At 42.9% G+C, this 22739-nt stretch overlaps 2 protein-coding genes across 2 annotated transcripts in view; both read right to left on the reverse strand.

The window, feature by feature from the left end:
* The window catches only part of CPE (carboxypeptidase E), a 54924-nt gene extending 48727 nt beyond the window's left edge, over positions 1-6197 (reverse strand). Inside the window, 4 exon segments of the mRNA XM_054294907.1 lie at positions 5606-5975; positions 5977-6057; positions 6059-6118; positions 6120-6197. Of these exon segments, the coding sequence (XP_054150882.1) occupies positions 5606-5975; positions 5977-6057; positions 6059-6118; positions 6120-6182 (574 nt within the window). The 5' untranslated portion in view covers positions 6183-6197.
* Positions 6198-13502: 7305 nt separating this feature from the next.
* MSMO1 (methylsterol monooxygenase 1) lies at positions 13503-21663 on the reverse strand. The gene is made up of 6 exons (XM_054295848.1): positions 21562-21663; positions 20070-20378; positions 18879-19027; positions 17847-17973; positions 15985-16139; positions 13503-14454 (listed from the first exon to the last, which is right to left on the reverse strand). The coding sequence occupies exons 2-6, from the start codon at positions 20322-20324 to the stop codon at positions 14247-14249; spliced, it is 894 nt and encodes a 297-aa protein (XP_054151823.1). The 5' UTR covers positions 20325-20378; positions 21562-21663; the 3' UTR covers positions 13503-14246.
* Positions 21664-22739: the final 1076 nt, after the last annotated feature.

Below are 22739 nucleotides of genomic sequence, written 5' to 3' on the forward strand. Positions count from 1 at the left end.
GAGCATCCCGCTCTGAATGCAGGCAGCACTAAAATCGTCCTGCCAGAAACTACCCCAGGCCAAACCCTGGCTGGGTGACTTCAGAGGGATACCCTAACCGGCACAAAAACCCACAAGGGATTTTGCTGGAAAGGTAATTACAGCTTCCCAGCCTTCTGAAGAATGCAGGAGGTACAGCCCGCCCCAGATCCGCACTCCCAGCAGGCGAGGCAGTAGCAAATCCCTGACAGTATTTGATGAGAAAGCCAGAACATCCTCACAAGCTCTGAAAGAAATCTGTTCCCTGAGGCTCAGAGGAAAGAAAAATTCCAAAAGCAGAAGGCTACACAAGGAATAAGTTCAACCATGTTTTACTCTGCATTTTCTATCCATCCCTACAGACACCAGCAGCTGCCCTGCCGTCGTTCGTTTGGGGCTGCAGGTGCCCAGGCAGCAGCTCACCTCTAAAGAGGATTGCAAACCTAAGCCAGGAGAGCAGCTCAACCACAGCTGACAGAAAGGGTGAAAGCCCAACACGGTCAGCACAGCATCTCCCGGGTTCCTGATACAAAGTGCTCTGCTGACACCGACCTATTTACAGCCCCTGCCTTTCTGCAGTGCAGCCGGGTGAGTGTGAGCAAAGTGCACACACATTTACCAGCAACCAGCCCTGTAACATCTCCCTTCAAAAAGGGAACACTACAAGAGTGGCCCTTGATAAAAACTGGTGTTTGCTTAAACCTCGAGCACACAAATTGGGCTTGCTCTCTAATATCGAGATTTAATAGCAAGCTCTTGCCATGTGCAATTTGTATTAATGTTTTTCAAATACAGGAAAGATCAACAGGTCCAATCAAAGAGCTCATAAGATTTTTATGTGCAGATTTGGGGCGCAAGGAAAATAAAGACCTTTAGAAAATCAAGTGCAATTAGCTGTAGCTAATGAGGTTAGGACAGCTGTGTCTGATGACACCTCCATAACCAAGAGACAGGCCGTGTGCTTTCTGACATCACCAGGGATGCAACACCCTGCCACCAACCCCAGCGCTGCACCCACTCCTCTGAAGCAGGACAGCCCATAATACCCACAGGTGACATCCCGTGGTCTCCCCACTCCCGGTGCCACCTACAGTGGCACAGCTGATTCCTGCCCATGCTGGCCTGAAACCTCAGCAGCCTCCTACACCTGGGCTCGTTCTTCTCCCTGCTCTCTCTTTTGAAAAAGAGCAGCACTTGCTCACAGTTCTCTTAAACGGCTGCAGAGTCACTTGGATTACAATAAATCAAGAAATATTTTAAAATGGGTTTTGTGCAACAGTGACAAAGGCATTATGAGAAACAATTTTTCTCCCTGTAAATTCATCAGCTTTACTTTTTGTAACTTCTTACCACTGAAAGCCCCAGATTGCATGGCTGGTGCCACAGCTGACTACAGGAGCACTTTAGTGACAGAATGAAAACCTGTTTGTATTAGCAGATAGATCTTGGATTTCTCCATTCATCAATATAGAGCCATGATTTTCACTTCTCTCTTAGTCACCCTCTAATTATTTTTTTGCAGGCGGAAATGGTTCTAGCACTGCATGGCTGGGGTGTGAGAAAACTGAGAGCCTCACATCTGGGGGCTCTGGAGGGGCTAGTACAGGAGCTGCAATTTGGGAAGCCTAGAAGCTTATTTAGGCTCAGCGCCAGCAGTGACCAACCCAGCTCATTTCCTCACCCTGCCAAGTGGAGTCTTTGATAAAGTGATGGGTCCAAGAATTATTGTAGCTGAGTTGCACCTCATAAAATTGACTGAAGTCACACCCACAGGGCCCTGTGAACGTTCCAAGGCACAGCTGCACTGCTCAATTCACACACGGTGTGCTCCTGCCCCACCACTTCAGGATGCCTTGCTTGAAACTGCAAACTATGTCATCTTATAGAAAACCAGTTGCCTCACTCTACTACAAATCAGTAGTGGTTTCCTTCCATTTGAAGTGTTTTTAAAGATGCTTGTGGGGAAAAGGATGAACAATAAAATCATTAACATTCTGTTCAACAGAACATCAGACATCCACAGCAAGAGCCTATTTCCTTTCTCAGGAGTCGTCAGTATTCTCCTGCATGTGAACTAAGGCAAAGTATTGTCCCAGAAAAAACAAAAATAAATCTGTGCTTTACCATCAAAAGTCCTGTTTTCCCCTGTTCCACCATCAACTTCTCACAATTTCTTTCTCCTCATTTTATCTGACCTTGCTGTCCACAGGCTTCTGTCAACTTGGCCAATTTTTGGTGGGCACAGGGATGAAACTGTATTTTCTCATGCAATCAAAGCTACTCCAAAATATTTTGATTCCTCCCAGTCTACGTTCATGCAACACCTTCTACAGATAACCACTGACAGAGACTCATTCAAGTCTTCTCTGCCTTCATGCCTTGTCCTCAGTGACTTAAAGTGATGTTTTCTGCCTTGGCATAAAACTTGATCAAGTTCAAACACCTTCATCTCTGGGTTGGGCTTTTCCTTATTCAAGGGCTTCTTTTCCATCAGTGACTGCAGGCTCTAATCTCCCATACAAATGCAGTATCACCCTAAAGAAATCGTTGCCACAATTAACGCCCAAACAAACATTTTATAAAAAAACCAAACAACAAAAAAGCCCCAAAAAATTACAAATATTAATCCAAACACTGTTTGGCACGAAGCACAGTTGAAGCACAGGTAGTGTGGTGCTCAAGTTTGCAGAAAGGCAGCACATTCTCTCACGTTTAATGCAGCATCAGAACCTTCAGGCAGCCTCACGCTCCTGGCATTTATGGTGTCCCTGGGAGGAGCTCAGTGAAGGCTCAGCTCACGGTCTGCAAGTGACTAATTCAGGTTCCCAAGATTTGCAAAGACAAGTGGTATGACTGTGCAAGAAACCAGACTGGCTCACATGAAGTCATTCTGACTTCCAATGCAGTATCAGGACTTTAAAAAAAACCCCTCCTAATGAGTATTTACCCCAGGAAAAAACGAGGCCTTTATGATTTGTTCCAGTTTCTTCATTCACTGAGGATGTTTTCCAGTTGCCTTGGAGGTCTAAAGCACATTTCTGAAGTCTTCCTATTTCTCTCCAGCAATTTTTTTCAAACATTGCACATATATTACAAATTAATTTTCAAAAATAGCTGATACTCAAAAATGGAAGTTGATTTATATACTTGCATGTGATCAAATGCATTCACACAAGGCTACACAGCCATGCAATACATGTGATTATTTAATGGTTGCATGTATATGCAGTATTTGATTTACTCAGTACAAAGCCTCTTTACTCAGTACAAAAAGTCTTTACTGACGCTCTGCTAACACTTTCCTGATCTATTTTGTCATCAACTTGCTCACTAAGTGAACACAAACATTTTTTTTGTTTCACAGCTGTTCACTAGGTGATTCAGGTATCATCCCTGTGAACTCATCAGCCTTCTAGAACCATGAGCTCTCTATAGACTAAAAATCTATGAACCACAGCATATATTTTGTTCAAACTTCCCTATATTTAAAAAATAAATCCTGTGACACTCAGGATGCCCTGCAGGAATAGATTATGTTCAGAACTTTTTGGCTGTCTGGGAAAAACGAAAAGTAACTACTGGTATGTATATGCGTGTCTTTGATTCCATCATTTTTTAAAAATAATAGATGATGATAAATCAGATTCTGATCCTGCAAGCTTTGCCACACAAAATATCCTTACTCCGGTTGCTGCCCTGGGAATCAAGCATGGATGCTGAGAGTGAGCAGGGTCTCCCCTTCAGGTATGAGCAGAATCAGTCTCACATTTCCTGCCAAGGCTGGTACAAGGCTCCACTTCTTTTACTGCACTGCTTAAAAAAGCTCCCATAGAAAAATAAACAGTGCTGCCTTTTACCGCACAGTAGAAGAAAGGGCACATTTTTAAGAAGAAAACACCTCTAATGCAACCATTGGCACAACATATAGGTGCTTGGGTTCTGTAATAAAGCAGCAGGGGTGGTATCAATGCTTTTACAATTCTTTCTAAGGAGCGCAAGGGTAACTATGCATGAGGTCGGTCTTGCTGCCCTTCCCAAAAAGATCCCAAGTTTCTCCCAAGCAGCATTGCAGAGAGGAGTAGTGCTCCACTTTTTGAGAAATGTTCAGAATCTCACAGAATGAAAGTGAGGATGGAAATAAAACAATGAATTTGCTGTGGTTCAAACCCTAGTTAATCCCCTTCAAAAAACAGCATTTTCAGCATGCACCACTAAAGACTGCCAGGCCTCATCACATTCCCTGACATGTGATTTGGACATTGCAACATGTGGCATTTTTGTCTATAGGGCTCCCTTAGTAAGGCGCCCAGCATGTTCCAGGAAATGTTTGACACTACAGCCTGTATGTGGATGCAGTCCATAGGAATTTTTCATTTTTGCAGTTTGTTGTTCATAGTGCAGTTTGCTGGACTCCCTTTAGCTTGGGCTCAATGACAAGCCCTTTTTCACATCACTGACACCAAGAGAAGTGTGTCTCCAGGAAGAGGCATAGCCCCATCTCAGCTGCACCGTGTGCTGCTCTTTTTGTCCCTTTCAGGTGGCTCGACACAACAGCCACATAAATGAGCTATAGCTGCTGTCCCCCAGCAGCAATGCAAAATCCCAGAATTATTGTTATCACTCTAGTGTACAAATTACACAGCAGCAATAGATTCATTCTTAGCTTCGGGATCCTCACACCCTCTTATGCCTCACACCCTTGTGATGGCAACACATCACAAAGAAATTTTTCAAATTTCACTGCATTCCCTACATTTTTCATTCCAAGACAACGCTTTACTACCCTGCCTTCCTCTTACAATCCCCTTATGTCCAATATCCTATAACCTCTAACTATAGCCCTAACATTAAGTCTCTTGAGGACACAAAGCAAGGTTATATTCAGGCCATAAAGCAGAATATTAAGCACTAATTGTATTGGCCAAATCCCCGGAGAGCCACAGAAGCCACACCTCCGCCTAGAAGTCACGGGCTTCCAGACCGGTGCTGTAACCCAGAGAGGAAAATGTGAGGACATGACTGCAGAGGGCTGATGGCTGGGCCAAAGGCACCGAGCTGCCCTCACGGATAAGCCCTGTCACAGACTGACATTAGCGACACTATAGATTCTAAAAGCGGAAACAATGAAATTGACACAGTCGTAGGTGGAACACAAGCGCACGGTATCAGTCCCATTCCCTTTGATCGAGGCGTCCCAAACTCTTAAGTACGCGCACCCACGAATGCCGAGGCACGCGTGCCGGCTCCCGCAGCGTGCGGCGGTGGGTGACACATCCCGGGGGACAGCCTGGCCGCCACCGCCGCTCCGCGGGCGCTGCGGTTCGTGCGGGGAAGGGCGGCCAGCGCCTGCCCTGCCGGCCAGCCCGCGCCGGGCATTTGGGGGAATCCGGGCGTTTCTCGCCGCAACGGGCGCTAAAGGCAGCGGCACAAAGCCGCTCCGCGCCGGCTGCGGCTCACAGCGATGCCGGTGCCGCAGCGAGCGCTCCGGGGACAGCGCCCGCCGCCGTCACGGGCGCACAGGTGCGGGCCGGGCCCGCCGCTGTTACCGGCGCACAGGTGCGGGCGGCACCGGCCGCGCCCCCCTTACCGGGCTCGTGCTCGCCGGGGCGGTCCGAGATCTCGATGACCAGGAGCTCCCGGCCCTCGGCGCTGCGCCCCACCGTGTAGATCCTGCTGATGGCGGGGCACTGCAGCCACACGGCCACCAGCGCCTCCCGCAGCTCGGCGTAGCGGTGGTACTCGAAGGAGATGCCCTCCTCGGAGCTCAGCCGCCGCCGCCGGCTGGCGGCCCCCGCCGCCGGCTCCGCCGCGGCCCCGCGGGCAGCGAGCACCGCACAGCACAGCGCCAGCAGCAGCAGCAGCACCCGCGCCGCCATCCCGCCCGCCTGCTGCTCCGCTAGCGCCGGCGGCACCCAGCGAGCGAGGGAGGGAAGCGGGGAGCGGGAGGGAGCGGGAGGGAGCGGGGGGCGGTGAGCGGGGCGGGGCGGGAGCGGCCGCTCCGCCCCGATCCGCGCCCCGAGCGCTCCCGCGGAAGGCGGGCGGGCGCCGCGGCCGCGCGGTGCGGGCGAAAGGCGCTCAAGCTGCTGTCATGGAGCTGCTGTCATGGAGCAGCTGCGGTAAAAACGCTGCGAGAATCCGGGTGCGTGTTTTCCGCAGCGCCTCATCAGTGTATGCGGTCCCAGCGGGTTAACGCGCTGCCGCAGACGTAAAGTAACAGAGTGCTGTGCTCCATGAAGGATTCAGTGCTATCGCAGGGCAGCACAAATGCATTTGATTGACAGGGAAAACTATAAACCGCCATCCGCAGGGTCGCTTTGCTCCCCATTTATAAGGTGTCTTTGCTGCATTACAGAAAGGAGAGGACAAAGCAAGACTTACTTTCTGATACTGACAGTACTTAGAGAGCACGCTCCAGTCTGTTCAGAACCATCAACCATATATTAATAAATCCGTTTCTTCTAGCCCACAGATACTACAGGACTTCTGAAGCCTTGTTCTTTTCTTCTTAGGCACAGCTGTTTAGATTATGTTGAAACAGCCTGCAAAGGATGAGTTCTGAAAGCAAAAGGCTAAATGCTAAAGAGCAACTTCCATATCGGGTTGTTGATTTGGGCTTTAGGGGTTTTTTTTGCTTGATTGATTATTTTTCTTTTTTTTTTTAAGGACACAAGGACTTGCTGGAATATTTTGAAGTTCAAAATTTTGAAAAGTGCACATCTAATTCATCCTTCTACAAACAGAATTTTGTCCACAATAATATAATGTATGTTTATTCTGATCTCCTAATTTATAAGGGTGAGCCTGTATAACATCTCATTCTATCACCAATTAATACTGAATCAATTTTCAGAAAGATTTTTTTTTTAATAATCTTTGATGATATTATGGATATTTTCCTAAATTGTGGGTGTCTACTCCAAATAAGGTGATAATGGACACAATCTCTTCTAAGAGATTGTTTGCACTGACCTCTGGTGATGGACCAGCTCAGAAAGTGATCCCACATCTGAAACACAGGCCTGAATGTACAACTACACATAAATACTTGAATATCTGTCTCTATTTACCTATACTCATTATCTATACTTGTTACCTTCCAGGGCCCTGAATGCCAGTCCTGAATTATTTGATGTGTTTCTTCATAGCAAGAACCAAAGTTCAGCCCTTCCGCTTCTCACCATCTTTCAAAGCCAACTGGGTTCAGAAGCTGCCCTGCCCAGTTTAATTCCAAGCAACCACGTGCAAAGGCGCCTTCAGAGCACTCTTTGTAGCCTTCAACTCTTCATTCTTACTGCTAGAAAACTTTTGGAGATGCCTGTCATAGCATGTCCCACTAGCTCTGAGGTTATCACAACACTCATTTGCACTCTTTTGCAAGACTTGGACGTAGAAAGAAAGACTCCTTGATATGGTGTTTTCTCTGACCAAGGTCACTGAATTTAGGATGACAAAAGGGCTCTCTCTCTGACTTCTCCCCTTCCTAACAACATCAATTGGACTACATTAAAAAAAAATTTGTTTATATCATCACACTGCTTTAGAACAGTGTGCAACAACATGTGCAGCCCTCTCAGTGCTCCAAACAGGAACTGCAAGTAATGGTAGCTGACCTAACATTCTAAAGATTCACCTTCTTTAGCAGTATTAGCTACACTCATCACAGGCTAAATATTCCTTGTTTTCTTCATCACTTTTCCTTGCTCTCAATATACAAAGTAAATAAATCTGTTGATGCTGGTTACATTAGCATTTTCTGGGAGAACTTTCTGATTCAAAAAGCCTCCCTTTTGTTCTTTGTAGCAACTGTCATTGGCTTCTCTTGTAGTTTAATTGACCAAAGTACATCGCTAAAAGATGCAAGTAGGCTGGGAAATCATCTATTTATTTTCATCTCCTCAAGCAGTGAATTATTATTCCACTACATAAAAGTAGTCTCACACCTAGATCTGAATGGATTTACTTCTGTTTTCATACTTATTCACCCCCACGCTTAAAAAACTTAAGACAATGTGTATGTATAAAAACACATGCGTATCTTGTGTAAAGCAGGGTGGTTTATATACTATCAAATATTTGAGCTCACACATACTATTTTATTTTTAATAAGGGATTAAAAAGCAATGTTTAAATTCTCAAACAGCATAGGAACATGTGCAGAAATGAGTAGGAGGAATAAATGGATGTCTTCCTTTATATCTAATCCTTCCTCCTATTTTCCTTAGTTCAGGGATGATTGTCTTCAAAGGCCTAATTTCTTTGTAATATGTAAAAAGTTTTGGCACTTGCCTCAGTCTCAGAGGAATGCTCCAACCCCAAGGGCATTCCCAGTCTGTAAGCATAACCAGGCACCTGGGCATGGCCTTGTAAGCTGATAGTAACAAGAGCAGTGAGTAGAGCACAAGTACTGCAGGAAACCTACTGATGAACAGATTTAAAATCTGTTTCACCTGTCTCTTATATCTGAATACAGTGCAGCAACGAATAAGTTATATTGTGCCAACAGACACAGCCTAAATATCTTGGTAATTACAAAAAGAAATTGATTAGCATTTACAAAAGTACTTATTTATAGACAAATCTACATGTACACAAAGCATAAATATAACACACATACATATAACACAAAACATACATAGAACAATTTACAGATTACTTCATTCCTTTGGCCAAATAGAATTTGCTGAATCAAATTTTCCAATACTTTTGACTTGCCTGAATCCGTCTTTTTCAGCAAATCATTATTCACCAGGAAGCATGTATTTTCCAAAATAAACTCACTCACAGAATTCTGCCTACAAGACTTACAAGCCTTTGCACATTTTTTTTTTATTTGTGTGACAAGACAAAAAGGCTAAGGTGACTATTTTCTTTTATTATTCAGAAAGATAACCCTAAATCTATGTCCATTACAAACAACTGAAGGACATCAGAAATCCTAAAAGCACTCTATGATTGAGAGCAGATATTTACATTATTAATAATAAACTACTGCTAATATGCATACCATGGAAACACTAAACTTCTCTGGTTTGTATTTGGAAAGAAGTTTTACTGCTAGGAATAAAATTACTCCATCTATTTAAAAGAGAGAAAAGTTGATCTCAGCCTTAACAAACCAGGCAAGGAAATAGAGATAACTGTAAGAAGATTTTACAAAACTTACCAGAGTGCTGATTATATTCCCATATACTACACCTATGACACCTGTGGTCACTTGAAGCTGTGTCTTCAAGACAGAATCTTCTATTTCCAACCTTCAAAATGTCTTTCACAACTCAGAGACTCTGTTTCTTGGATAGACTTGCAAAACAGGGTTGAGATATATGAAGCTGAGGCTTTTCCAGTACCTTGAAAAGGTGATTAATGTAAGGCAGGGCAAAAGAAATACCACCACAAACAAAAATTTGATAATAAAAATACAGAAAAATCACTTATGCAGGGGGTTACAGAAAAGGAGAGGGAAAAAACCCATTCACCTTCCAAATTTTTTACTGCTAGACCAAATCTTTTATTGCCTCCAGGTGTTAGATTACTCACACATGTTACTGAAACCCAACCCTATCAGGTATTTAGAACTGCTCCCTTGCTGGGTGGTGACCATCCTGCACATGTAACAATTCTGCATCGATACTCTATAGGCTTCAGCTTCAATTTCATACAAAATGTATTTGACATTTGCACCTATACAAATAGCAGTGACTTACTGCTGCCTCTTGTTCAAGTTTGCAGGAGTAGTAACTGCTCCTGGGATGATGCTAGGTCCTGGAGATTGGACTGGAATGCTGCTTCTGAGAGATGCTACAGCCTGGCTATGGTGCCAAGTATTCACACAGAGAAACTGCCATGCAGGATCAGTGTGAGGGTTTGAAAAACTGGCTGATAGGGCTTTTTAAAAGTGTGAATCATGATTTTAGAGGAGCATTCTTCTGGTCTTCCCCAGGGACTGGTATTTCAAGTCCAAGGGTTAATTTATTCAGTGATTACATAAATGTGAATCATAACTGATTAAAATGTGTGGATGACAAAGAATGGTGAATAATAAGAATATAGCGGCTCTGGAATGTGATTTAGTTGGTAAGTCAAGCACATTTAAATATCTCAGAGCAGCAAATTGTGAATTACACTTAAGAACAAGAAATGAAAAACACAGATGACAGTCTGGCAAGCAGCATTGCCTGAAGCATTGAGAGATCACTAAAGCTGGGTAATGACTGTATTTTCCAGTGCAATGCTTAGACAGAAAGATAATGGTTAAGTGGGAGTAAGTGATTATATCACAAGGTGGTCTTAGAGAGAACAACATGGACACACAGTTCTGATATCTACAGCTGAAACAAGACTGAGAATTCAGAGACAAGACACAGCAGTGATTTGAGAAACAGAGGGAATGCCTTACCCTGGAGGATGATACCATCTGGTGAGCTGGTGAAAAATAAATTGAAAAGTGACTTGACTACTGGTTTACTACCTTCACAGACAGAAAATTATAGCAAGAACTAATGGCACAAAGTTGCCTTGTCCCTGGACCTGCCAGTTACAGGATTCAATGAACAAGATGTGCCAGAGGGGTGCAGCTGCCAGAGCAAGAGAGGCAGCCATAATTGGGGCAGAAATTTGGAGGCAATTAACCAGACACTGTGGTTAACAACTAGCAGTAGCCATAATGAAAGTTTCAATAAGGTAATTTTTCAACAAAAATGAACATTAAAAATTTAGAAACATATCACAGTTTAAAAAATTATCATAAAACATGCAGTATAACACTGTGAGGAAAATAAATGAAATAATATAATCTTATAATCACAATATCAATCAATATTAAAATTTTCCGGCACACTGTTACAGGGCTTGCAAGGGTATTCAGGGTGAGAGAGAGACGAGAATGTTGACCTCATGTTCAGAAGGCTTGATTTATTAGTTTATGATATATATACTACATTATAACTATACTAAAAGAAATAGAAGAGAAAGCTCTTAGAAGCTAACTAAGCTAAGAATAGAAAAGGAATGAATAAACAAAGCTCTGTGTCTCAGCACAGAGTGAGACCCAGCTCTGCCGTGAGGGGTCAGTAAATCCAAACATCCACCCGAGACCAATCACGGATCCACCTGTTGCATTCCACAGCAGCAGATAACCATTGTTTACATGCTTTTTCTGGGGCCTCAGCTTCCCAGAAGGGAAAATCCCAAAGAAAGGATTTTTATGAAAAGATGTCAGTATGTCAGTGACAGGCACACTGTGCTATAGCGTAAAATAAAGCACCTTATTTTGTATTTCACATCAGCTGCCAAAAGCAGTTGATTATTTTGCAATCCTAATCATTATAGTTCATAATACTTTTCAGTTTCCATGGGGTTTTTTGACATTAACTCCAAGAAATTAATTCATGGTTTACATACGACTTAATTATTGTCATATCCTAAGGCACAGCACAAACTGTTATTTTCCCACAGATGAGCTTTAATTAAACTAAACCTGACTTTCAGGAAAAGATAAAGTAGTGGAAAGTGTTCCTCCCCCACCAGTTCCCCTGTCCTACCTTAATTAAATCTGTCTCCTTGTTGAAGAAGGACAACTGATTGTGTAAAGTTTTGTTATGCATTGTGAAGACCCAAAACTGTTAATCCATATTTTTACTATTGCACAAAAACCTCTTTATTTTCAGATCGGCACATACTCTATAGACTCTCTCACAAAATATGGGGGGGGGGGCGGGGGGAGTAGAGTCTCATTTAATAAGGGCCTAAAATCTAAAAATTGTAATTTCCTCACACAACTCTTTATTTGCATAAAAGACACAAAGTAATGAGGTAGGTCATTTACTCACCAGCATCACATGCAGCAATAAATACAGGCTCCTACATTTGAAAAAGCAGTGGGGTGGTGGTAAAATGCAAGTCCATCTGAGTCCTGAAGAAAACAAGCCTGTGGTTTTCAAATGCAAGTTCCCATGTTGAGGGGTCCAGCAGGCACAAAAAATGAATTTATAAAGCACAGCTTGCATAATTCTCTAGGGATTTGTTAAAGAACGATCAGAAGCAATGATGTGATCACACTGTACTCTAAGGATGTACATAAAATAACCCAAAAAACTAAAATAGCAGTGGGTGTCAGAAAAACACGGGCTCAACTAATTTTAAAAGGTCCAAAAAAGCCCCATGCACACTTCCCTAGATGCGTGTTTAAACTGCATTCTTTATTTTTAAACCTCTTGAAGAATGGAATATACATTATAACATTGTAAGTCAATCCCATCATGTTTTTAGCACTTTGCTTCAGCTTTCCAATAGCTGAGGAGACACCAAGCTTTTACAAATACCTTTACTGGAATATTTAATCAAGTGGCTCCCAGTTGCGCATAATTTGCGGCAGCGTGAGCGGAGGCAGAAGCCAGCAGGCTGAGAACAAATGAGTAGAATGATGTTCACAGGGAAAAGCTCTGAAAGCTCCTTCTGTTTTTAGGCTAATGCTTCAGTCAAATAAAGCAAAGTATAGCTGCAGCTGCAGGATGGGAGTGGAAGTTGACAAAGCAGAGGATAATGGCCATCTTTGAAATCTGATTAAAGAGGCTGCTTCCACCATGGAGAGTTCAGGCAGGCAGTGCAGATGGATTCAGCAAGGCCTAGGTACCAGTCCCGGCTAAAAATTGAACAGTGCAGGGATTTCAGTTCTCTTCACCTTCCGTAGTCAAATATTTAGTTTTTACTTCTTTTTAGAGGGAAGAGGAAGAATACTGAATTTCAGCAAGGATACAGATAAAGAAGTAAAAGCTCCTAAAAAATACATACAGAAAAGGAATCTGAACTACTTCCACATCCCAAGTAATATTGGAGTCATTCTGCATGTCATTAACACCTTACTTTTTGTTAGAAGCCTGATCTCATCTGCACTTTCACTGGATTGTCTGTTTTGACAGTTATACCAGATTGCATGAGAAGCAGCACTAAGATTCAGGTGTGTTCTTGAGTAAGCAAAACACTGAAAGGTCGTGTAAGGAACATGTCGAGTAGATGAAGTGGTATTAGAAGTCTGAAGAGCAGCTGATATGACAGTACAAAGTAGATCTTTTAAGGGTTTAAGCCCTTCTGAAATACTTCACTGTTATTTCCTGTGCAACAGATAAACACTTAAGAGTAGATTCCAAAATACTAGACTACTGCCTGTGTGATTAGTGCAACTCAAGCAGCAGATTTTGAGATTCTAGCTTGTGATCAAGCTGCAGCCTGAGAATTCACTCATCCCAAAAGATGCTGATACATTGATCAGATATGTATCCAAGCCCTTCAAAACAAAAACCAGCAGAATTTACATGTTCTGTTTCCATTTTGCACTGCTGCCTCTGTAAGTAGTTTAACAGATGGCATTGCTGCAAACCATCCTAACAAATAGTGCTTCATTAAGGAGATGAAGTGTAAGACTCTGTATCCTACGTGCTTTTATCTCAACTTGTGTTTAAAAGCATATGAAATGTATAATACATGCATCAAACCAAACCACGTTTATTTCATCAGTCACAAGTGCAAATATAGCAACAAGTCAGATCAGCAAATTACAACACAGAGAAGAATGTAATGTAAATGCTAAGTACACTGACAGACCGACTTCAAGAGAGCAGCAAAAAACAGTGTCTTCAAATAAAAATTTCTACTCTTCTTACTCTTTTGTAATCTAAAGTAACATAATAAATCTAGATCAGGAATGTCTCTGACAATTCATGTTTAGCCAGGTATTCTGTTATTAGCAGTTCACATTATCCAGTGTGCAAAAGACCTGTCCAAGCTTCCTAGTAACAGACGTTTTGGTTTTAAGCAATTTTTACCCAATATTTAAATAATTCAGTGCTGATGCTAGTTAATAACTTCTGCTATTTGATATTATAAATTCAAGAATATATATTTAAAAAAACTAAGACCAACTTCAGTGTACGTACATAATTCTACCCAGATCCAAAAATGGGCAACATTATAGATAAAACTGATTTTTTTCTTGTCAAAGAAAAAAAGATAGACACAAGTCGTCTCTGGTTTTTTCCATCATCTTTAAATCTGTAGTTAAAATATATGCAGTACTTATGTACAAAATAGAAAACATTCCCATTAGAAAGATACTGCAGTTCAATTAGCTGTTTTCCCCTACCTCTTAGTAGCCAGGGAACAAGATTTATGCTAAACACCCAATCACTATTTTGCTTTACAGAAAAGCAAAAGATGACTTTTACACTGGAAATTTAGTTAGCCTTCTTCTTTGTTAAGCATTGTTTCTTCTTCTCCTTTTCTTGATAGGCAATGAACTGAGAGTCTGTGCCAAAGAGTCTGTCCCACCACGTGAAGGTCGAGGCGTAGTTGCCAATGAAGTTCATGTGGTGGAAATCATGGAACCGGGCCCCGGCGTAGAAAGGCACCAAATGGAGAGGGTTCAGCGGCACGTCGTAGCCACTGCAGGGCAGGGAAAAAGGAATAGCAACAAGGGTAAGGATTTTTCTGAGATATAAACTACAAAATACAGACATTAACTTGTCATTTTTATGAAAGAAATGTATTTTATAGTATTCTTGGGTCCTAAGGTAATCACTGTGATACTGGCTTAACATGAAAAGGAGTTCCCTCCACTCCCAGCCAACTGACTGTAAATTATCCCACAATGGCTTTGGCACTTGCTTTTCAGCTCAGTTTACTAAGCAATACCAAAAAAAATTGAGCAGGTAACTTTAAAAAAATCACAGTGGCTGCTTTCTTGCTGGCTTAGCAGTTTTCACTTAGAGTGACTTTAGGAAGGAGGAACAACGAGTAACATTAAGTGCAAGCTATGGCCATCAGCACAGCAGCTCATCAGAGAGCATCTCAAATAAACAATCACTGTATGTCTACTCTTACTTTCAGCTTACTTCAAGTTCTTAAAATATTTGAAATCCAAATATTTGATTAAAGTAAGATTAAAAGCAGAACAGTGTGCTCTAGAGGGATTTCAACTCCTTTGCTTGGTAGGGCTGGAAAGCCTCTTACCACCACCTAGTGGGGAGAGTGCAAGGCAATTCATTATAAACCCCTCATGTGGAGAACAAGCTAAAATGATAATTATAATAGGAAATTCATATTTTTTCTCAATTAATTTATGGTATATCACAACATATACTTCGGGAACTCTACAAGCAAAACATGACTAAACCCGGAATGCTTTATACCATGAATTTACTGGCAGCTTATGTTCCATTGAAACACCTGATACTCAACTTGCAATAAGACACTATGTGCTTCATAATATATTTACAAATACAAGGTCAAGTGTTAATACTATCATTTCAAAAATAAACTATTAGTGTCCCCTGCCTCTTGAACACAGGAAAGAAAATCTCATTAATGTGTAGATGAACTAAACTAGGCCTACTGGGATTTGCCCTAAGATTTTGGAGCCAAATTTGTCAGTTCTACTACAGTGACAAGACGACTTGTCCGTTTTATTTACAATAAATAAACAAACAAATAAACAAAAGAAATCTATGAATTTGCTTTAAATAAACAAAAGAAATGCATGCATTTGTTTTAAAGAGAGTCACTGGTTACAGAGCATGAAGTTTCTCTTGAGCAAGAAAACAGTCTGACAAAATATTAAACAGAAAGAACTCTTGGCTGGAATATCACCTTTGGTAATTGATTTTTGCTATTCCAATATGCATAAGATCACTTGCACACCAAATAGCTGTAGCCAGACATCATAATCAGGTGCCTAGCTTCTCTAACCCTCTGTGATGCTCTAGCTGATAGTCTACACTCCTCTAATCGGCAAGATCTGCTGCTAACACTGCCTCAGAACAGAAAAGTGTGGTAACTCCCCAGGTAGGCTCATTCTTTGTACGACACAAACATATTTTAGTGCAAAATAAAACGTACATCTCAGTGACAGAGACAGGTGAGTTTGATGTAGGGACAAAAGAAAAAACAATTCGTAAGAAGCAATGAGCATCTCACCTGTGTACATCAATGGTTTCCATCAAGCGACAGATCACCCACGCCCACAGAAGAACCACATGGTTACAGAAAACAACAATTCCAATAAAAAAGCCAGCTCCGAGGATGAGTGTTTCCAGAGGATGTGCATATTCTGCTTGCATTCCAAATGGAGACTAGAAAGAGATAACAGACAGGGAACAGTCACCATTTTCAGTTTTATGTACTCCCAAACCAGAAGCACCATTTTGCAAGGCTCTCCCTTTCCCATTACCCCACAAGACTACAGCAGGACAAATGGAACAATGTTGTGGACCAAGGGAATGGCATGACTGAGCAAAGGCCATAACACACATATTTAGCTCCTCTTTGGAAAAACAGTATCCCAAGGTCATAAGGATTATCACTCTATTAATGATTCCAAACACTACACTACTAGTTGAAAAACTGAAAACTTTTGTTTAGGCTTACCATCACCCCAGGTCAAAGCATTATTTCAGGAGTATTAAAAATGTTTGGCAAACTCCTATCAGCTTTACTATACATCCAGGCTTGGAAGCAGAAGAAAGAAGGAAGCCAAAATATTCTCAGAAGCAGGCCTCACTCAGAAATTTATTATCAAAATAAAAATCAAAAATTCCTCATTTTTGACCACTTTTTAAAATAAATTTGTACCCCTTAAAAGTGATTTTGAGATTGATATAAAACATATACACACACACACCCCCCAGTCATTCCTACATTTGGTTCAGCTAAAAAAAGACATTCTAAAGAGTTTTCAATCACAGAACACCATACACAGAGAACAGTTTAAAAAATTTTAACCTAAGGCAGAAAGTTATAAATAAGATCATCAGAAAAAAAAAAAAAGTCCACTTTATCTTAAGGGATACTTTAAAAAAAATCTCTTTTTACTGTCAGGAAAAGTTTTTAGTGAAACAGCCATCAGGCTAAGATCACTTCTGTGAGAGCTGCTAACCACTCTCAAGAACAATGGCCAAAAGCTGCTCCAGCTAGAGACCTGAGGGGCTGCCAAGTGCAAGAGGAAGAAAGCAGCTGCTGCTGCAGATGTCTGTACATTTGCATGCATCAATCCATACCAGGCTCCTCTATTGCTGGCAGCATGCATAAAGCACCCATGACCCAGCAGCTTGCAGATTTCCTTTTGGCACAGCCTAGGTTATACACAGCAGCACAGAAACACACAGCACTGACTCCTGGGCTCCACAGGCAGTGTCTCCTAAACACAGCAGCACCACTTACAGAGTGCAAGCACTGCTGCATCCCACCTGGCTCGAGCCAAGTGTGGTTCATTGCCTGGCACTCAGTGCCAGCTCCAACAGCACTAAATACAGAACCACCCAAAATGCATGCTCTTGATATATCTGTGTATTTGAACTGCACAATGGGCTATGCTAATTCCAGAGGCCCTCATCCAGAGCTGTAATCCTTTCCTTGAACCAAGTACATGATGCACACACTGGGGTTGTGCAAGAGCTGCCTGTCTGATCACATTCTGGGCATTCATATGCTCTGGGCAACAGCCCGTGTGGTGAGGAACTGATGAATAGCCAAATCCAGACATCTACTGTTTCCCTTCCCCTAGCAATGAGACCTATATGTGCATTTTTAAAAGTCCATTTCACCTTCAAACTTTAGCAAGAGTGTGATCTTGTATTTCACTGAAATGAAATCAAATTACAGGAGGTGTTTTCAGAAACAAAATGGATGACTGCTCTTGACAAAGTGCCCACGAAAAGGCATCTAACCACACTGTCAAAGGAATGCAAAATTCTCAGGTCTTTCAAATAAGATGCTTAAGTAACTTCTATGAAACATATACTAAAAGCTATTTTTAAAGAAAAAAATCGAGTAATACGTACAACAAACTCATGGTGAACCTTATGGATGTACTTGTATATTCTCTTGTGATGCAGCAATCTATGCAGAAAATAGTGCCAGGCATCCTCAATCACTGCACATCCAAAACACTGGCCAACCAGAACATACCTTTAAAAAGCAGAAGATCTATTAGTTATAGAAAATACTAGCAGACATCTGTTTCTGAAAGAGAATATGGTTTATATGCTAACAGTGGTCAGGAATGTTTATACCTATTACTGACTGAATAGCAGTGCACTACATTTTTTAACATAAAAAATACTAAATACTTGGTAAAAAAGCTGTGATGCTTATCAGCTCATCAGCTGATATGCTGAAGTGAGTTAGCACAAGGTAACTCACTTCAGCCAGTGTTAACTCACAGTTAGTGTAACAAGCTGTCATTTCAATATTACAAATGCAGTCTACAGAGAACAACCACAGAGTGTGCGAGGCCTTGATAAAAAACTTGGAGCTGCATCAGCCATCTACACCAGAGAGCAAACACCTCTCCAAGAAAGATGACCTTCTGTGATGAAAAACTACTGTTGCTGGAGTGGGGGAGAAGGGGGCACTTATAGCTAATCCAGTTTTGTTCAAAAGTCCATCAGCTCAGTGCAAGAAAAGAACACCGTGAAGGTGGTACATTCTCCTTTGAGGAACACTCTTCTGCTATGATACAAAACAGGGTGGAAGGCAGAGATACTTAGGAGGAATAAAAAATTTAGATAAATAAAACCCCCAGACAGTCTAACATTTAACCCACCCTGCCAGGAATCTTGCTTTGCTTTCATAAACTCACTCCTAATCCCCCTTCTCTCCCAAAGATTAGAACAGCTTGGGGCCATTAAAAAAAATTTAGAAAATTCTAATCAGCTCTTATAGCAGCTAAGCAGAAAATGAAGGATGACTAACAAGCACAGTTTACATTGCCAAAAAATTATTTCCTATTAGAGCTGACAACACTAATTGTTAAATATTCTGCCTCCAGCTGTAGGCAACTCAGCATCACCATACCAGAAAAATCTACATACCATCTCGGCATCTCTTCCCACCCATACGGGATGTTAAAATACTCTGTGAAGTAATAGGTACCACAAATCAGGGGCAGCTGAATGAAGAAGTGATTGAAGAGGAGGGTTTTGAAACACTTCCATTGTTTTTCCCATGTTTCTGGTTTATCCTAAAATGAAGCAAAAAGAATTGATTGTGTTACATGTTTCTGTTGTACACAAGTGAAGTGCTCCAAAAATTCATTTAGAGTTAGTTTAATTTCACCTTGGAAGACAGATGCCTTCCAGTAATACAGATTAACTTAGGCAACACAAATAACATGGGATTGCATTCAGTTTTATCAAAATCTCATTTTTCTAGGCTAGTGTTTTAAGATAAGCTGTCTTGTCAGACACCTCCAAACTATTTTTATTTTTTCAGTGCTTATAGTTAGCAGGAACATTTCATACTCAACAGTTTAACACAATCCAAGTTTTCTTTCCTTTTTCACACCACAGAATGCATTTCCATTGCTAAAATAATACAAAGAGAGGCTGAAGAGACAAGCTTTTGAAGAAATAATTGTCTTGAAAACATTCAGGTTTTGCAGGGAGACATTTTATCAATAACTGCAATAACTTCAGAAGCTGGTGTTATTAATTTCTAATTCAAATTCTAATGAACAAGGGGAATCCAATTATCTTTATATACTGGATATGCCTTTGCCTCCAATTAGGAGTGTGCAATCCATCCCAGGCTTTCTTCATTGTCAAAATATTTCAAAGTCCTTTCAAGAGCATGTGCATGGAGGTACTTTGAAGGCGAGCACTGCCATTAAAAAAAGCACACTATGTAATTATTTCATGCTACTAAGACACACCTCTAACACCAGATGCCAGAATTCTATTCACCTTCCCTTGCTGATCTAAGAACTATGTATATGAAACCTGAGTAACAGTAAGACTGATATACACTTTCCTCTCTATAACACCATGGGGGAAAGCATAACCCTTCCTCAGGAGAAAAAAAAACTCCTTTTCTTCCCTAAAATCCACTTCTCTTTCTCTCCTCATACACAGAGTAAATTTACTTTACTGTTTTCAGGATGTCCAAGTGGCAGATGAAATGGAGCCATATACATTGGTGATACTGTGACGATACACAGTGTGACTGCATGCTCTGCCTGACAGGTTCAAAGACAAGTCAGTGTATGCTTCACAACTTTCTCTTACCTGTTGAATTTTGTACTTTTGCATGTATGGTATAAACTGAAAGATAAATCCGGGTACACAGAGCAAAAAGTATGAAACTTCATGAACTAAAAGTGATCCCCAGGTTGCAATCTGGAACTTTGTGTAGTTATCCAGCATGTAATTCCAGGCATTCTTAAATGGTTGCTGCAGGGGATTGTCAGGTAAGAAGGAGTCTATATATTCCACTGCCAGATAAGCAGAGTTCAAGATATCAACGCTGTCATTCATGGCCATGGTTCAATCTTAAAACATCACAATTAAGCTCTTCTGTAGTTGTCTGTAAGTAACCTGCAAATTTTGAGAAAAATACAATAAACAGAAGTTAATCTTCAGAGAAAAAAAAAACATTACATGATAGTCATTACCTAGTCTTAAAGTAAAAGCTGAGAAAGAACAGGAAAGACAGATTCTCTTCATACAGAACAGCCTGAAAGAACAAACCTTTAGATTGGTTTGAGAGGCAAGCCAATTTGAAAGGCAATCAGCTCCTAGATTTTGAGATTATGTCAAGGGAGCAAAAGGATAAGGAAATATTAATTACAAGCCAAATTTTTATTTCAAGGCTTTTGCAGGATAATTGTATTCTGTACTAAAAGAGCAACGGGAAGGTTCAAAAATATTTAGTTTTAATTTTCAATTAGTTGTGATCTCTTGATTATCTAGTCCTGTTTTTCTCATGGCTGTGAACCAAAATTCCTGCAAATTACACCAACACTCCAGCTGGCTTGAGGCAACCCACCTTTCCCTCAGTAATGGACTTTTCCTCACAGCTCCCAAAACCACAGAAGCTGCATTTCTGCAGGTGCCCTGAACTCCTGCCATTTCCACAGAGTAGGCTCCTTTTTGGTTTGGCTTGGAAGGGACCTTTAAACATCATTTACAGTCCAACCCTCCTGGGATGGGCAGGGACATTTTTCAGGATATCAAATGGCTCCATCCCACCTGGCCTTCAAACACTTCCAGGTATAGGGGATACAGAACTTTTCTGCTCAACCTGTTCCAGTGTCTCAGCACTCTCATTGTAAAAAATATCATTTTTATGCCAAATCTAAACCTAGCCATTTTTAGTTTAACAACACTGCCCTGTGCTTTGTCACTGCAAGCCTTAGCAGAAAGCGCCCTTTATGTACCACAGGATGGTGTCCCTTGAACCTTCTCTTCTCCAGGCTGCACAACCCCAACTCTTGCAGCCTCTCCCCACTGATGATGTGTCCTCTGACCACTTCCAGTGCCCTCCTCTGGACCCCTTTACACTCCATCTTCCACTCTCACACAGGTTGGCAACTCACAGGCCAGAGGACACTGCTCCGTCTCCAGCTGATACTCTTAGGCTAAATCCACAGAATCACAAGGTTGGAAGAGACCTTCAAGATCATCGAGTCCAACCCACTCCCCAACACCTCAACTAAACCATGGCACCCAGTGCCACATCCAGTCTTTTTTTAAACACACCCAGGGATGCTGACTCCACCTTCAGGAAGTTGTGGAGAGTGATAAGGTCGCCTCTGAGTCTCCTTTTCTCCAGGCTAAACACCCCCAGCTTCCTCAATCGTTCCTCAACACGTTTCTCAATCCGACACAAATCAGATAACTGCAGGTTGAAAAACAGCTCTGAGATCCCATAACCATGGCCCACCTGTAAGCCCTGACCCACCGCCCCCCTACCAAGCAGAGCACGGCACCAAGCGCCACATCCAGCCTTTCCTTTAGCACCTCTGGGGAGGGTGACTCCATCACCTCCCTGGGCAGCCCATTCCAGCGTGTCATTAACTCGCACGTATTAACCAGCATACCAGGCCACTATCCAACAACATCAGTTATCGTTTTCCTTCCTTAGCAACAGCATCGCGACGCTGCCACTTCTTATTGACAGCAAAAGCATCGCAGCAGGCAGCGCACAGCCCGAGCTCCCGGGCGGACGGACGCGTAAAGCAACTTAACCACGGCCGCCACCCCCGAGCACGCCGCCGGGAAGCCGAGGAGCCAGCGGCCGGGCTGCACCGGGGCTCCTCCGTCCGGACACGTACCAGCACACACCACCCACACGGGGACCGCCGAGGAGAGACGGGGTCCCGCGGGAAGCCCGCACCCCGGCACCCGCAGCCCCGCACCCCGAGCCGGACCCACCCGCCCCGGCCCCTCACCTGGCAGCGGCGGCGGCTCCGAGTGCGCAACAACACCCGCCGGGCCGCCCGCGCCACCGCGCGCCGCCTATTGGCCGCCGCTGCGGCCCCGCCCCCGCTACCCCATTGGCCGACGGGCGGCAGCGGCGCAGGGTCAGGCGGGAGGGGGGCGGGGCCGCGGCGGCGGCTCCCGCGCGGCCATTGGCTGGAGGGGTGGAGTGAGGATAGTGAGACTCCGGCGCGTGGCCAATGGGGAGGGAAGACAGCCGGTGACGCGCACGACGCCATGGGGCGGGGCCCGTCCGGGCGCGGCAGCGGCTGTGGGAGCGGCCGCGGGAGCGGCTCCGTGCAGCGGCCGGGACCGTGACCATGACCATGACCATGACCAGGACCGGGACCGGGACCCGCCGCCTCCCGCCGCGCTCTCCTGCAGGAGCACCGCGGCTGCGGACGGACGCGGTGTCACCCCTGCGTGTGCCTGCGCCCGCTCCCTGTTCCGCGGTAATGAAAAGATGGAAGTGCACAG

Source organism: Melozone crissalis, unplaced genomic scaffold (assembly GCF_028551555.1).
Source record: "Melozone crissalis strain CALT ecotype California unplaced genomic scaffold, PUWL_Pcris_2 ptg000006l_1, whole genome shotgun sequence".
NCBI classification, from domain to species: Eukaryota; Metazoa; Chordata; class Aves; order Passeriformes; family Passerellidae; genus Melozone; species Melozone crissalis.

Coding starts and splice junctions, on each gene's coding strand:
- MSMO1 (XM_054295848.1), bottom strand. CDS start 20,324: ATGGCCATGAATGACAGCGTTGATATCTTGAACTCTGCTTATCTGGCA. Junction 17,974..18,878: donor TGGGAAGAGATGCCGAGATG/GTATGTAGATTT, acceptor TGCTTTTTAAAG/GTATGTTCTGGTTGGCCAGT. Junction 16,140..17,846: donor AGGTTCACCATGAGTTTGTT/GTACGTATTACT, acceptor ATCTCTTTCTAG/TCTCCATTTGGAATGCAAGC.